We start from the raw sequence: 16,777 nt of genomic DNA, 5'->3' as shown, positions 1-16,777 counted from the left end.
GGCACCGCGAGCAGGAGAACTTTCTCACGCTTGTGGTGTCGTAAGATAGGTAATAGGAGTTTACAGAAAGACACTGAGCACACACTGCTCAGTGTGTCTGCTGGATTACAGGCTGCATGGTCGCATCATGCAACCATGCATCCTGCCATATAGATGTAGCAGAGCTGGACCCGTCATTGAACAAATGGATTAGAAGCATCTCTGCGTAAGGGCTCATTTCCACATGCGAGGCACACGTCCGTATCTCGCATGTGGAAACCAAGCTGTGGAGCCGGCACTCCAGAGCAGAGCGTGCGGCCGCATAGGAACACATGGAGCTGCACAGCTCCGCTCCAAAGTGCCGGCGCCAGAGCTTGGTTTCCACATGCGAGATACGGACGTGTGCCTCGCATGTGGAAATGAGCCCTTAAGGTGAGGAATATTGTTGTTTGTTTTTTTTCTCTTTTGCAGATGACGTTGGCATCGGGGGAATGGGAGAGGTCATAAGTATGCTTTAATTAAGCTTAATAAAGGAGTCAGTGTCATTCTTTAAATTAAAGGACTTTTTTAAGGGTGTCTGTGTTTTCTTACAATGTGACTATGGGGTTAGTAATGGCGGCGTCTTATTGACCTCTCTTCAATACTAACCTGGGGCTTGATGTCACCTGACAATGCAAAGTTGACTTCAACCCCCCCCCCCCCCAACCATCACCCCACTTGCCACCACTACAAGGCAAATGGGAAGAGCGAGGCTAAGTGCCAGAATTGACGCATCTTAGAGATGCGTCTTTTCTGGGATGGCTGAGAGCTGATACTTTTAGACTGGGGGGCAGTGATTAATATCAGCCCGCAGCTGTCTGCATAGCCTTTGCTGGTTATTAACTATAGGGGGACCCTACATCATTTCTTTTTAGGGTCCCCCATTTTAACCCCTTTACCCCCAAGGGTGGTTTGCATGTTAATGACCGGGCCAATTTTTACAATTCTGACCACTTTCCCTTTATGAGGTTATAATTCTGGAACGCTTCAACAGATTCTGATGATTGTGATATTGTTTTCTCGTAACATATTGTGCTTCAAGATAGTGGTAACATTTCTTTGATATTACCTGCGTTTATTTGGGAAAAAAAACAGAAATTTGGCGAAAATTTTGAACATTTCGGAATTTTCCAACTTTGAATTTTTATGCCCTTAAATCACAGAGATGTGTCACACAAAATACTTAATAGGTAACATTTTCCACATGTCTACTTTACTTCAGCACAATTTTGGAACCAACATTTTTTTTTGTTAGGGAGTTATAAGGGTTAAAAGTTGACCAGCAATTTCTCATATTTGCAACACCATTTTTTTTAGGGACCACATCACATTTGAAGTCACTTTGAGGGGTCTATATGATAGAAAATACCGAAGTGTGACACCATTCTAAAAACTACACATCTCAAGGTGCTCAAAACCACATTCAAGAAGTTTATTAACCCTTCAGGTGTTTCACAGGAATTTTTGTAATGTTTAAAAAAAATGAACATTTAACTTTTTTTCACAAAAAATTTATTCAGCTCCAATTTGTTTTATTTTACCAAGGGTAACAGGAGAAATTGGACCCCAAAAGTTGTTGTCCAATTTGTTCTGAGTATGCTGATACCCCATATGTGGGGGTAAACCACTGTTTGGGCGCATGGCATTGCTCGGAAGGGAAGGAGCGCCATTTGACTTTTCAATGCAAAATTGACTGGAATTGAGATGGGACGCCATGTCGCGTTGGAGAGCCCCTGATGTGCCTAAACATTGAAACCCCCCACAAGTGACACCATTTTGGAAAGTAGACCCCCTAAGGAACTTATCTAGATGTGTGGCGAGAACTTTGACCCACCAAGTGCTTCACAGAAGTTTATAATGTAGAGCCGTAAAAATAAAAAATCATATTTTTTCACAAAAATGATATTTTCGCCCCCAATTTTTATTTTCCCAAGGGTAACAGAAGAAACTGGACCCCAAAAGTTGTTGTGCAATTTGTCCTGAGTACGCTAATACCCCATATGTGGGGGTAAACCACTGTTTGGGTGCATGGCAGAGCTCGAAAGGGAAGGAGCGCCATTTGACTTTTCAATGCAAAATTGACTGGAATTGAGATGGGACGCCATGTCGCGTTTGTAGAGCCCCTGATGTGCCTAAACATTGAAACCCCCCAAGTGACACCATTTTGGAAAGAAGACCCCCCCTAAGGAACGTATCTAGATGTGTTGTGAAAACTTTGAACCTCCAAGTGTTTCACTACAGTTTATACCGCAGAGCCGTGAAGATAAAAAAAAAAAATTTCCACAAAAATTATTTTTTAGCCCCCAGTTTTGTATTTTCTCAACGCAGAGCCGTGAAAATAAAAAATTACTTTTTTTCACACAAATTATTTTTTAGCCCCCAGTTTTGTATTTTCCCAAGTGTAACAGGAGAAATTGGACCCCAAGATTTGTTGTCCAATTCGTCCCGAGTACGCAGATACCCCATATGTGGGGGGGGGGAACCACTGTTTGGGCGCATGGAAGAGCTCGGAAGGGAAGGAGCGCCGTTTGGAATGCAGACTTAGATGGATTGGTCTGCAGGCGTCACGTTGCATTTGCAGAGCCCCTGATGTACCTAAACAGTAGAAACTCCCCGCAAGTGACCCCATATTGGAAACTAGACCCCCCAAGGAACTTATCTAGATGTGTTGTGAGAACTTTGAACCCCCAAGTGTTTCACTACAGTTTATAACACAGAGCCGTGAAAATAAAAAATCCTTTTTTTTTTCCACAAAAATTTTTTTTTAGCCCCCGATTTTGTATTTTCTCAAGGGTAACAGGAGAAATTGGACCCCAAAAGTTGTTGTCCAATTTGTCCTGAGTACGCTGATACCCCATATGTTGGGGTAAACCCCTGTTTGGGTGCACGGGAGAGCGCGGAAGGGAAGGAGCATTGCTTTACTTTTTCAATGCAGAATTGGCTGGGATTGAGATCGGACGCCATGTCGCGTTTGGAGAGCCCCTGATGTACCTAGAAAGTGGAACCCCCCCCAATTCTAACTGAAACCCTAACCCACAAACATACTCCTAACCCTAATCCCAATCATAACCCTAACCACACCCCTAACCCTGACACACCCCTAACCCTAATCCCAACCCTATTTCCAACCGTAAATGTAATCCAAACCCTAACTTTAGCCCCAACCCTAACCCTAACTTTAGCCTCAACCCTAACCTTAATGGTAAAATGGAAATAAATACATTTTTTAAAATGTTATTATTTTTCCCTAACTAAGGGGGTGATGAAGGGGGGTTTGATTTACTTTTATAGCGGGTTTTTTAGCGGATTTTTATGATTGGCAGCCGTCACACACTAAAAGATGCTTTTTATTGCAAAAAATAGTTTTTGCGTCTCCACATTTTGAGAGCTATAATTTTTCAATATTTTGGTCCACAGAGTCATGTGAGGTCTTGTTTTTTGCGGGACGAATTGACATTTTTATTGGTACCATTTTCGGGCATGTGACATTTTTTGATCACTTTTTATTCTGATTTTTGTGAGGTAGAATGAACAAAAACCAGCTATTCATGAATTTCTTTTGGGGGGGCGCTTATACCGTTCCGCGGTTGGTAAAATTAATAAATCAGTTTTATTCTTCAGGTCAGAACGATTACAGTGATACCTCATTTATATGATTTTTTATGTTTTGGTGCCTTTATACAATAAAAACTATTTTTTATAAAAAATAATTATTTTTGCATCGCTTTATTCTGACTATAACTTTTTTATTTTTTCGTTGATGACGCTGTATAACGGCTCGTTTTTTGCGGAACGAGATGACGTTTTCAGTGGTGCAATGGTTATTTATATCCGTTTTTTTGATGTTATTCCACTTTTTGTTTGGCGGTATGATAATAAAGTGCCGTTTTTTGCCTCGTTTTTTTTTTCTACGGTGTTCATTGAAGGGGTTGACTAGTGGGACAGTTTTATAAGTCGGGTCGTTACGGATGCGGCGATACTAAATATGTGTACGTTTATTGTTTTTTTTATTTAGATAATGAAATGTATTTATTGGAACAATTTTTAAAAAAAAAATTTTATTTAGGAATTTTTAATTTTTTTTTTACACATGTAAATATTTTTTTTTTTACATTGCTCCAGGGGGGACATCACATTAGAGTGACAGATCGCTGATCTGACACTTTGCAGTGCACTGTGTCAGATCAGCGATCTGACAGGCACTGCAGGGAGGCTTCCTGGCGCCTGCTCTGAGCAGGAGGAGGAGGTAGGAGACCCTCAGAGCAACGCGATCCGAGGGTCTCAGGGAAGCACGCAGGGAGCCCCATCCCTGCACGATGTTTCCCTGTGCTGCCAGAACGCTGCGATCATCTTTGATCGCAGTGTGCTGGGGGTTAATGTGCCAGGAGCGGTCCGTGACCACTCCTGGCACATAGTGCCGGATGTCAGCTGCGATAGTCAGCTGACACCCGGCCCCGATCGGCTGACCGGTGATGACGTACTATTCCGTCGGTGGTCATACGGGCCCATACCACCTCGACGGGATAGTACGTCAGATGTCAGAAAGGGGTTAATAGCCAGTGAAGGCTAAGTATACAGTTTTGAGCTGATATTAATAGCATGGGAAGCTCCATGGGTATTATTCCCTTCCCAGGCTATAAACATCTGCCCCCAGCCATGGCTTTCCCTCTGCTGGTTCCAAAAATTGCACAGGAGCCCACGCCATGTTTTTCAGAAAATTAATCTTTTATTAATAAACGCTGATGTGAGCTGCCCCATAGATTAACACTGAGCAGAGTGCTATGCGATGTTTTCTCGCATAGCACTCACCTATATTCCACGGTAGTGTGATGCTGGCCTTACTGTCACTATATCAGTGATCATAACAATGGATACCTAAGGTTCTGCAATGCCTGCTTATGAGGAAAGAGACATAGTGAATCACAAAAACTGTACTACATTTCTAATTGGAGTTATTATTACACATACTACATATTGGGGTAAGATCTTGGAGATGGGAGTACCCCTTTAGGTCCCTGTTATTGTTTGCAGAGCAGGATGAGCATGCATTCTCCCACTTCAGACATACACTGTAAATGGGACGGTTGGAAAAAACACAATTGGCTATTTTTGAGACCACACTCAAGTCTATGAGGTACAGGGACAGCACATCATACAAATGTTAAAATGAAGCCCCTTAAAGGGGTGTTTCAAAATGAACATTTATTTTAATCCCAAATGTATATTTATTGTAATAATCTAATCTCTTTCCTAGTATACTTTAAATAAAAATTCCCTACTGTTCCCTCTCTAATCTAACTGCTTTATTTTTTTTTATCTACTTCTGTTATGATGATGCTTCATTTGCCATTAGATGGCCGGTGCTTCAATCACTTCTGAAGCCACTGACCCCCCTGAAATAAAGCGTCATCACTGATGTCCATTTCAGTGGCAGGGCAAGTCCCAACTCTACTGCCTATGTGTCAGCTGTCAATTCCTAGATTTTTTCAGGGCGGCTAAGCTCCCTTATCACTATGCAATATTACTTTCAGTGCACAGTGACAGTGCGCTCCCTCCTTCAAGCAGAGAAAAGCCTCACCACTGAAAGTGATGTGTTTTGGGGGTGGGACTGATCTCTGCTTTTCCTGCTCGCTGGGTCCTCTACTTACAATGCGCACTGGCAGTGCGCTCTCTTGATGGCTCATGACTTCTCATTAGTGCTGGAAAGGGAGCGCACTGTCACTGTGCATTGAAATTACTGCACAGTGACAAAATCCTACAGAGCATACATCAGCGACCTGCATAGTAGATCTGGGACTAGTCTCGCCTTCTAAAGCAGACATCACTGATGATGCTTTGTATCCCGGTGAGCTTAGGGGCTGCGGCAGTGACCACAGTCACTGTCCCTTGATGACATTGTGTTTGAGTTCCCCAGCATGCACTGTCATCAAACTGGAAGAAGGCAAAAAATAAATAAAGCAGTTATTTAGAGATGAGATGGTAGGGTATTTTTAATTAAAATATATTATAAAAGAGATTAGATTATCGTACTAAATAAATAAATAGACATTTAGGATTAAAATCAATGTTAGTTTCCGACCAGCCCTTTAACGCCTCTTTCAATTCTGGGGGTGTTAGAGGTCAGACCCCACTAAGTTTACTTTTATACCTTGTCATAAAGACAATTATAGAAGTCATGGGGTAATCTTTATTACGTTCCCACAGAACTGGTATTAAATGTATGGTCTCTGAGCATCTCATTATTGAGTTCCCTACCAAAAATGAGAATATGGTTGCATTATTGAGTGACTATCACACTTGCGCCCAGCAAATAAGGCTAGTCCTGTCCCATGTGCCCCATTTATTGCACATGCGTAACCACCATTCAATGGGGGACTCATCGGGTGAATCCCCAAAGGATCATATATTTATCATCTTTCCTTTAAGGTCAAACCAGGCTGGGTCTTTGATTAAGATGTCCAAACGCAAGCTTCATTAAATTACATCCCACACCACAGCTCCAAGTTTATTTTCTAGTTGGAAAATGTACCTTTCCATGACCAGGTTTAGCTTTCCTTACCATGTCCAGTATATATTAGCCCTGTGTTAGGAGTAGCACAGCTGGCATGTCCTCCATGCTTCATACTCGGTGCTTTGTTAGAGGGAACCAGTGACTCAGCCAACTTTATAGCCCGACCGTGAAGACCTAATGGGAAGTAATCATCGCCTCTGCCTGAAGGAAACCGGACATTATTACGTTTTGCATATTAATAGTCATCCAGCAAATCTCCAGGCCCCTCAGGTACAGAAGGTGCTGACTTGACTCCTTGAAGACAGACATATTTGGACATATGTAGATCTCATTTTTCATTTATGAATCACGGAAGGAAAGTAAGAAACCCTATCCAGGTCGCCAAGCCTAATGCAGAAAGCATCTGATGAGTGGAGGTTGTGCCATTTATGATCAGACGTGGACTTCTTACTACCCCGCAAACGTCAGTCACACCTTCATCAAGATCATAAAAGCTTAATGACTTCAGACACTGTACGAAAAGTACAGCTTTGTCGCCATTCCTTCTGAATTCATGTGTACGTGGAAAAACAATCTTGCCAAAAAACTATTCGGAAAACTTCCACGGTCAAGGTTAGTTCAAGACAATGTGTCCAAGTCGTAGAGAAATCTTCTTTTAATAGGACCATTAAAATAGACAAACACTGATCTCTGTATCTGGACGGTAACCTGAGAAGGGTTTTCCTTAAAGTCATTCCAGAATAAAATATTTACTATATTTATATAATCTGGAAATCCTGGAAAGTCTCCCCATAAACAGCTCCAGTTGTTGACTTTATGAGCTGTAAAATAGAGGATTTTATTATTATTATTTGTAGTATACACAGTGCATGTTAGTCTGCATCCCTCTCATCCCAGCTACAGTATATAGATGTCTGGTAGAATCTTCTACAGGTAATGGCTCCAACAGCTGACATCCCGAAAGTGCTATGTTGTTTTAGGAGCTCCTTCTTCCTTTCTGTTTTCTTCAAAGGCAACATTCAGACATTGCATTTCTTCTACCAGATGTAAAACATTAATCTGTGGGAAGTAATGATTACTCATTTTTAAATGTAAAGTGTTCAGCATTCTGCCAAAACTGTAGGTGTAGGAACTTGATTTCCCTCAGATGATGGCTGCTATTCTCCAGTGAATTGCCTGCCCTGAACGAAAAGTTAAACTCCATGTTATGCCTGTAAGCAGAATAGCAGATAGTAGAGCAGAAGTAGAGAGAAAATGACAAGCCGCCACTCACTTTCAGTAATCCGTCTCGGCACCTCTGCAACTGGAGATGGATGACACTTTACAACAGGCAGTGAATAGAAAATAAAAAAGAAGGAAATTCCCTAGTGGTATTATGGAGGGAAATAAATAGAAAAACATGAGTGTTAACTATGGGTACCATAGTGGCCCAGTAATTAGCACTGTTGTCTTGTAGCACTGGGGTCCTGAGTTTGAATCTGATCAAAGGTGACATGAATTTTTTACACTCTTCAAAACGATTCAGTCATGGCCAAAAGTGTTGGCAGCCTTGAAATTGTTCCAGAAAATGAAGTAGTTCTCTCACACGTTTTGTTACTCACGTGTTTATTTCCTTTGTGTGTGGTGTGTATTGGAACAACACAAAAAAAAAGATGCCGGAAAAAAGTGTTGGCACCCTCAACTTAATATGTGTTTTCAAACCCTTTGGAATAAATAACTGCTATCACTTCCTATAGCCATCAAAAGCTTCTTACACCCCATATCTGGAATGTTGGATCACGCTTCTTATGGAAACTGCTCCAGGTCTCTCATATTTGAAGGAGCGTTCTCCCAAAAGCAATTGTAAGATCTCTCCACAGGTGTTTGATGGGATTTAGATCCGGACTCAATATTGGACACTTCTGAGATCTCCAGCACTTTGTTTCCATCCATTTCTGGGTGCTTCTTGAAATATGTTTGGGATTATTGTCCTGCTGGAAGACAATTAATAAAAATTTCCTAGACAAATCTAAGATTCCTTGAAAATCACAGACAGCACAAGGATGGCATCAGTCTGCAATCTGTGTGCTGTTCATGATTAAAGGGGCTGTCGTTTACTTGGACAACCCCTTCTGAATCCCTATGTTTCCTCCATATAAACTAATAACAGTACTCACTTCTGGTGGTGGCGTCATTCCAGCGTTGTCAAGGCTGGTTCCGCCGGAGAGCATCTCTCATTTCCTCTGGATGTATGTGATACATCCAGAGGCAGGGAGACTGAAGCCAGCCCTGATCGGCTGGAATTTCACTTGAGCCCGGGAAACCAGTGCCGACACCACTGGAATGGCGCCAGCAGGGGAGTATAAGTGTTATTATTTTATAGGGAGGAAACAGGAATTCGGAAGGGGTTGTCTGAGTAGTGGACAGCCCATTTGACATTGTAGTGGATAGGACAAATTTTGCAGGGTTTTTTTTTTCATACAAGAAAACCACTGATGAAACACTGATGGTAAAAACTGACCAAACACTGATGACACGCAAAGCATTTTTTGTGTACCAGAAAAATTATTGATGTCTGAATGAGGCCCTAGCTGTACGGCCGTGAAGATAAGACTCTAGGAGGTTATCGTGTTCATGCCACATCATCTTTCCTATAGCTCTAACATGGTGACTTCCCCATATGTCAGGCTATATAATAACAAACAAAGATGTACTCTGTAGTGCTAAAGCATGTACATTTGTAATATATGAATAGCATTTCTGCTCTAGATAATAAGAAAAAATAGAGACCCTTAGCACATAATTTGGCCAAATTCATGCAAGCCCAGCAACCAACGACACGGCAATCTCAGATCTGCTGGAAAATAATGTGTCTAGTGTGAATACCTCTCTTAGGCTGGAGCTTGAATTTCTGAGTGGGTAAGATTAAGGCTTCAGCCTACGGAGGGTATACACACTAGACACATCATTTTCCCAGCTGGTTGCTGGGCATGCATGAATTGGCCAAATTATGTGCTAAGCATCTTTATTTTTTCTTATTATCTAGAGCAGTAATGCTATTCATATATTACATATTTACATGCTTTAGCACTACATAGTGCAACTTTGTTTATTGTATATGGAGGTGGCTACTCCTAGTTCACACCTGTACCCACCAGTTTGCTGATTTGGAAGTGCTAGTCAGTTTTTTGCTATTTGGCTACATCATAACGTCATTTCTATCCATGGTGGTTTGTGACTATGTATTGTACATTGCTGGAAATAGTATAAGAATATGTATATTTTGTATCTGTTTTCAGATATGGGCCTCCTAAGTGTGTGCATTATGCTTCTGCTACTCTTCCTGGCTTCTGAGGCGGTACAAAAACGGCAATCAAGGGGACAAACTGATGTGGAAATTCAATCTAATATATTAAGTAAGTGATTCCATTGCTATTTTTTTTATTTAGACGATTTAGGGAGATTTTCTTTAGAGCAGCTTCATGACCATGAAACCTCAATCAGAAAACAAGCTATGCACTTCTATGGGAGAGTGTTGTGTGCATGCTCTGTGATCTGTGCAGAGGTCATTGTGCAGGGAGGAGGTGGGACGTGGCCTATTGCTGATGGTGAATCCTGTGTTATCTACATGTAAATGTGCTACATCTCAGTGTAAGACTAATGTCAGTCGAACCTGCCGATATCAGTAGGAACCATTGATAGTGTAATGAGTATCGGGGCCTTCCAACTGTTTCTCGATAGGGAGAGAAAAGAATTCAACTTGTTGAATTCCAATGGGTGATACTTTTATTCTCCCTGGAGATAAGCTTGCACCAGAGGAGTTTCAGAGTGTCTCTCTTAGGCCGGAGACACACTGGTGCGAGATACGGCCGAGTCTCGCTGGTTAAAAGCAAGCTGTGGCACCTGCACTCTGGAGCGGAGCGTGCGGCTCCATAGCAATACATGGAGCTGCACGCTCAGCTCCGGAATGCAGGTGCCACAGCTTGCTTTTAACCAGCGAGACTCGGCCGTCTCTCGCACCAGTGTGTCTCCGGCCTAAGAGAGAAAATAGGAGCGCACTGAGGAGCATTCTGGTGTATGGAGGAGTCAGGAGAGGTAGCTATCGGCCATGATCAGCTATCTAATGTGGACGAGTCCTCCTTATTCCTGCCTGTGATGATAATGAAATGCTGTAAAGGGATCTTTAGAAAACAGTATCAGACTATTGTCAGGCTCTGTCGTTAGAGTGAATACTGTAAAACTTCTGAATTTTAAAATATGGAAAAAAAATCAACATTTTTGAAAAATTATGTTTTTTATAAAAACATGGAAATTCAAAAATATTAAACATGGCACTCCTGTATCTACTAATTGGGTGCCCAAGTAGGATCATCTCCCATAATATGCAATGAAAAACTTGGCACTGATCGGCGTCGATCTTCACTGTGGTGTGCACCGCTTGCCTCCATAGCGCTGTTTCTCATTTATTCCTTACTCTAATGCAATCTGTAATGCTGAGGAAGGTCAGATGTGGATTGCCTGTGTAAATAAAATATAAATTGCATGATTTTTTTTGAGGGCCAAGTTTGTCATTGCATAAAAACTTGATCTAAACACTTTTATATAGATAAATCTCTTTTGGGAAAAATCATAGCGTTATTGCTGTACATGAATCAAAAATGAAACAACTGTGAAGATAGGCCCTTAAAATCAGACTACACACAGGGTTTGTTTTAAGTCTTTAGCCATGACGAGTGCATCTGCCTAGGAATAATTTATCTTTATCAATTAGCAAAATGCACAGTAAATGAACAAAAGCAAAATCTAAATCTACATCAAATCAATATTTGGTATGACTGCCCTTTTCCGTCATCACTTCTAATTACACTAATACACAATTTTGAAGGAACTTTTCAGGGAAGATGTTCCAAACATCTTGGAGAACTGACCATAGATCTTCTGTGGATGTCACTTGTGCAAATCCTTCTATCTCTTCATGTAATCCCAAACAGACTAGATGATGTTGAGATTTTTTCACCACAATTTTTCTTTGAAGACTGCTTATGGCCAGACTTCTCTGAACGGTAGGAGGGTGTAGCTTGGTCCCTCTGGTTGCTGCCAGTTCTGATCTAATGTGACGGTTGGATTTCTTAAGATTTCTAAATAATTTGCCAATTGCCATTTATCTGCTGCATTAAAGGGAACCTGTCACTCCCAAAATTGAAGGTGAGCTAAGCCCACCGGCATCAGGGGCTTATCTACAGCATTCTGTAATGCTGTAGAAAAGCCCCCGATGTATCCTGAAAGATGAGAAAAAGAGGTTAGATTATACTCACCCAGGGGCGCCGGGCCTCTCTGACCTTTCTCGGCAGTACTTTGCTCTGCCTTCAACAGGGCAGACAAAGTACGCCTGCGCCGGAGCCGCAACATGACTTCAAGAAGAGGAGGTCATCATAAGAAGATGGGAGGCCGCAGACCGGACCGCGACGTTCATCAGACCGGACCGCAGCGGGACCGCCCCTGGGTGAGTATAATCTATCCTCTTTTTCTCATCTTTCAGGATACATCGGGGGCTTATCTACAGCATTACAGAATTCTGTAGATAAGCCCTTGATGCCAATGGGCTTAGCTCACCTTCAATTTTGGGGGTGACAGGTTCCCTTTAAGTTTCTTGGGCCTATGGTACTCAATGTTGCCCATTTCTTAGTGTCCTCAATGCCAAGAAATACAGGCAGATACTTACCCATCATGTAATGCCATCAGGGAGGAGTCTGAGTGGCTCAAAATTTGTTCTGCCGAAAGACCACACACATACAACCAATGTCATTAAGAACTATCTTCAGTGTAATGAAGAACTAGTCCTGGAAGTTACATAGTTACATAGTTATTAAGGTTGAAGGAAGACTTTAAGTCCATCTAGTTCAACCCATAGCCTAACATGCCCTAACATGTTGATCCAGGGGAAGGCAAAAAAAAACCATGTGGTAAGAGTAAGCTCCATCATGGGGAAAAAATTCCTTCCCGACCCCACATACGGCAATCAGACTAGTTCCCTGGATCAACGCCTTATCAAGGAATCTAATATATATACCCTGTAATATTATACTTTTCCAGAAAGGTATCCAGTCCCCTCTTAAATTGAAGCAATGAGTCACTCATTACAACATCATACGGCAGAGAGTTCCATAGTCTCACTGCTCTTACAGTAAAGAATCCGCGTCTGTTATTATGCTTAAACCTTTTTTCCTCCAGACGTAGAGGATGCCCCCTTGTCCCTGTCTCAGGTCTATGATTAAAAAGATCATCAGAAAGGTCTTTGTACTGTCCCCTCATATATTTATACATTAACATAAGATCACCCCTTAGTCTTCGTTTTTCCAAACTAAATAGCCCCAAGTGTAATAACCTATCTTGGTATTGCAGACCCCCCAGTCCTCTAATAACCTTGGTCGCTCTTCTCTGCACCCGCTCCAGTTCAGCTATGTCTTTCTTATACACCGGAGACCAGAACTGTGCACAGTATTCTAAGTGTGGTCGCACTAGTGACTTGTATAGAGGTAAAATTATGTTCTCCTCATGAGCATCTATGCCTATTTTAATACATCCCATTATTTTATTTGCCTTTGTAGCAGCTGCCTGACACTGGCCACTGAATATGAGTTTGTCATCCACCCATACACCCAGGTCTTTTTCATTGACGGTTTTGCCCAGAGTTTTAGAATTAAGCACATAGTTATACATCTTATTACTTCTACCCAAGTGCATGACTTTACATTTATCCCCATTAAAGCTTATTTGCCATTTATGAGCCCAAGCTTCTAGTTTACATAAATTATCTTGTAATATAAAATTGTCCCCCTCTGTATTGATTACCCTGCAGAGTTTAGTGTCATCTGCAAATATTGAAATTCTACTCTGTATGCCCCCTACAAGGTCATTAATAAATATGTTAAAAAGAAGAGGGCCCAATACTGCCCCCTGTGGTACCCCACTACTAACCGTGACCCAGTCCGAGTGTGCTCCATTAATAACCACCCTTTGTTTCCTATCCCTGAGCCAACTCTCAACCCACTTGCACATATTTTCAAAGTGATTATATGGCCCCTACAAAGCCCTGATCTTAACTTCATCAAGTCTGTCTGGGATTTTAGGAAGGATTTGCTCTAGTAGACATTTACAGCTGATATGTGGTTAGTCATCCAAGATGTTTAGTACAACCGTCCTGCCGAGTACCTTCAAAATCAGAAATATCTCATCCAGTAAGTAAAACATTCAACAACACATGGTAGTGAGTGACATTACAACATCGTAATGAAGCCCCTATGATGTTTATAAAAGTCACCATTACCAACTTCAAATAATCAATTGTCAGAAAATAACCCTAGTTTTGAAGCTAAAAATTATTTGATTTTATTGTACACATAGTAAAAAAAAGGCTACGTAGGTAACAGCGCAAGCATAGAGAATGTAAAGTAAGAACAATGGGTATCCCAATTAAGTGTAATTAATTATTTTATCAGTAATATATAAACCCATTACATGCATCTACAAGATAAGTCGTATCCATAATAAAGTGTGCTATGGAAAGTGACCAAAAAGCATGTGGCCTGTTTTTTGGTCCATGGCCAGTCCATGGATTGCAGTCTGTGATCAGACCGAGATCCACTGATGTCTGCCTGAGCGCTTACATTGCAACATTTTTTTCCACACCTGCCTAAAACTTTTGCACAGTTCTGTATATTGCAGTGGAACGATATAAAAAGTGCAGATAGATTCTTATGATGATCTCACCTGCATTAGGTATGATTGTGGCAGTAATTCGGGCATCGAATTGCACCAATATTACAGACGTGTGGGTGCAGATATGGTTTGTACAACTCCTTATTTATAATCAGATATACGGCTAAATGTAATGGGAACAGAGCCTCACAAGTGTCTGATATCAGACGCAGCAGCAGATGCTTGAAATGTAGGCTTTCTGTATAATCCTCTCATTAAATAATAACATAAAAATTCAATCAGAATCCAGAAATGTGATTCATCCATCGCACGCTGACAATTTCCCGAGATTTCAAGCAAACTTCATCTCTTTGCCAAAATGCACCGTGGAGGGTGCAGTACATACTATTGACTTTGGAGGTGTTGCTCAGTCCTGGAAAGAGTCTAAGTGATAAAATACTGCATTGCAGTGAAAGGCAGAAAGCGAGAGTATATTGCCGAATAATATTATTTTAATAAACTACCGCTGTTTTCTTTTAGATATTTTATATGGAAAAAAATGAATATATTCAACTTTTGTAAATCGCACATTCATACATTTCTTAAAATGTTTTCTATAAATAAACATAAATTAAAAAGAAAAACATCTACATGAAAAGAAACAGTGAGGTTATCCTCTAAGCCCAAGGTCCGGGTGGGCACACGGGCGTCGGTGCAGCAGGTGGGTGTAGCACATGGGAAACAGAAAGCAGAGTCACTGAAGACCTAGGGCAGATTGCAGAGTTACTGGACACCGCAGACAAGCAGGAGACGTCATGGAGATGCAGACAGGTAGTGGACAAAACTCCAGAGTAACAAGAAAGTTTATTACCATGGAAGCCACAAAGACATCCTGAAAAGCACAGACGGACACAAAGAAGGGTCCTAGAAGACCGGGGACAGGTAGCAGGCATCACTCCGGAGAAGCTAGAAAGTCTGTATATCTTGGAAGCCACAGACATCCAGGAAGATGTCCTGGAAATTGCAGGCAGGCGGGTTTAGCGAGGTTACTGGAAAGCGCAGACAAGTGACTCATGGAAGGGAGAAGCACAAACAGCCAGAAGATGTCCTGAAGACTGTGGATTGGAACTGTGCACACAAAAACTAAAAGCATTACTAGCAAGTATTAGAGCAATACCAAGACACAGGTGTGTTTCTTGGGAGTCCTTATATAGGCCCTGGAAATACATCCCATGGGAGTACGGCAGCCTACTTTCAAAGCCCGATGTGGAGTGAGTCGCCCCACGGGCTAGGGGTTACTCGGTACCGGGTCCTGCTGTTCACAGGGGGATGTCACATTGGCTGTGACCCGGTCCGTGGCCCAGGGCGCCCATATAAAAGGGAAATGTCTTTAAAGGGATAAAGTTTATGTTCGTGATGCCACCTGTGGTATTCGGTCAGGGTGACCGACGCTGCTTTAAGAGGTCTGCTGGGGTGATGTTATGGCAGCTAGATGGTATATCTTCCCACAGGTGAAGTATATCCCCAGCGCTCCCGGTGTGAAGATGGTGGTATGGTGAGAGGTGCAGAGAAGAACGAGGACACAGGATTGCAGTCTCTCTACCTTGTTTACTATTGGTTTCAGCAGCCACAGTCCAGGCAACAGATCACAGGGCAGGTAGGGTCCAGCCAGTTCGGAGGCAAGTCCAGAGAATAGAGAATAGAAGCCTTCCTTTGCGCTGTAGTGGTGTAGTCTCTTACTGCTAAGCTTCACATAAGGTCCTCACAGATGTTATCTCTCTCTCTGTCCCCCGGATAGGATAGGACAAAACCCGGATGACTGGTGACTTGAGCCTGTTTATAGGATCTCTTAGATGATCCGGCTCTGCGGGGTGTCACCGTGCCTCCTGGGTGTGGGTGCGGACAGGTAACGTGCAATTAGCTGTCCTGCCTGTCTCTGATGTAAGGCGTGGAGGTCCTCATAACCTCGGTGTTCCGGCTACCGGTGTTTCTGCTCCTCAGAAGGAGGCAGCCTGCTCGGGGCTGGTCCCTTCTGGTATCCTCTCCTGTGCTTCCTCTCCTGCATGCTCGCCGCAATCAATTCTGCTTTCTAAATGTTTCTTTCCGGGAGCTGCAGCTCTGGGGGCATACACAGCTCCTTAAATCCTCTGTCCTCCTCAGATGGATGTCTGGAACTAACTAACTTTCCCTACAGACTACCAGTTATACCAGACTACCAGTTATATATATGGAGAGTCACCTAGTAAATAGGATCAAAAGCTTCCCCTGGTGGCCTGGAGTGTGAATGTGTTGCATGTTTGTGGTACCTGGTTGCAGTTATCCTTTCTTGCCTCCGAACGTAGCATCACTCTCCCCGGAAGGAAAGCAATGCCAGTGTGACGACCTGGACCCTGGGGCGCCACATGGAGAACAAGAAAATCTAGCAGACCGGGGCATGTGCGTAACAAAATCTTTTACATCTGAATTACAACCTAATGTCTAATTTTTTTGTCCTTGAAGGGATCTTCCTATTAGAACAAAAGGCATATAGGCATCAAAGAGGAGTATCACCTGCTTCGGAGCACCGAGCAC

General features: G+C 42.3%; 1 protein-coding gene across 2 annotated transcripts in view; it reads left to right on the top strand.

Annotated features, from left to right (window-relative positions):
- MATN2 (matrilin 2) overlaps positions 1 to 16,777 on the top strand; it is a 192,502-nt gene that overhangs the window by 36,195 nt on the left and 139,530 nt on the right. For both annotated transcript variants that reach the window (XM_077270918.1, XM_077270919.1), the window contains exon 2: positions 9,808 to 9,924. In XM_077270918.1, the coding sequence (XP_077127033.1) occupies positions 9,808 to 9,924 (117 nt within the window). The remainder of the gene's footprint in view (positions 1 to 9,807; positions 9,925 to 16,777) is intronic.

This window comes from Ranitomeya variabilis, chromosome 6 (genome assembly GCF_051348905.1).
Source record: "Ranitomeya variabilis isolate aRanVar5 chromosome 6, aRanVar5.hap1, whole genome shotgun sequence".
In the NCBI taxonomy this organism is placed as follows: Eukaryota; Metazoa; Chordata; class Amphibia; order Anura; family Dendrobatidae; genus Ranitomeya; species Ranitomeya variabilis.
This window is presented reverse-complemented; position numbering and strand designations above follow the sequence as displayed.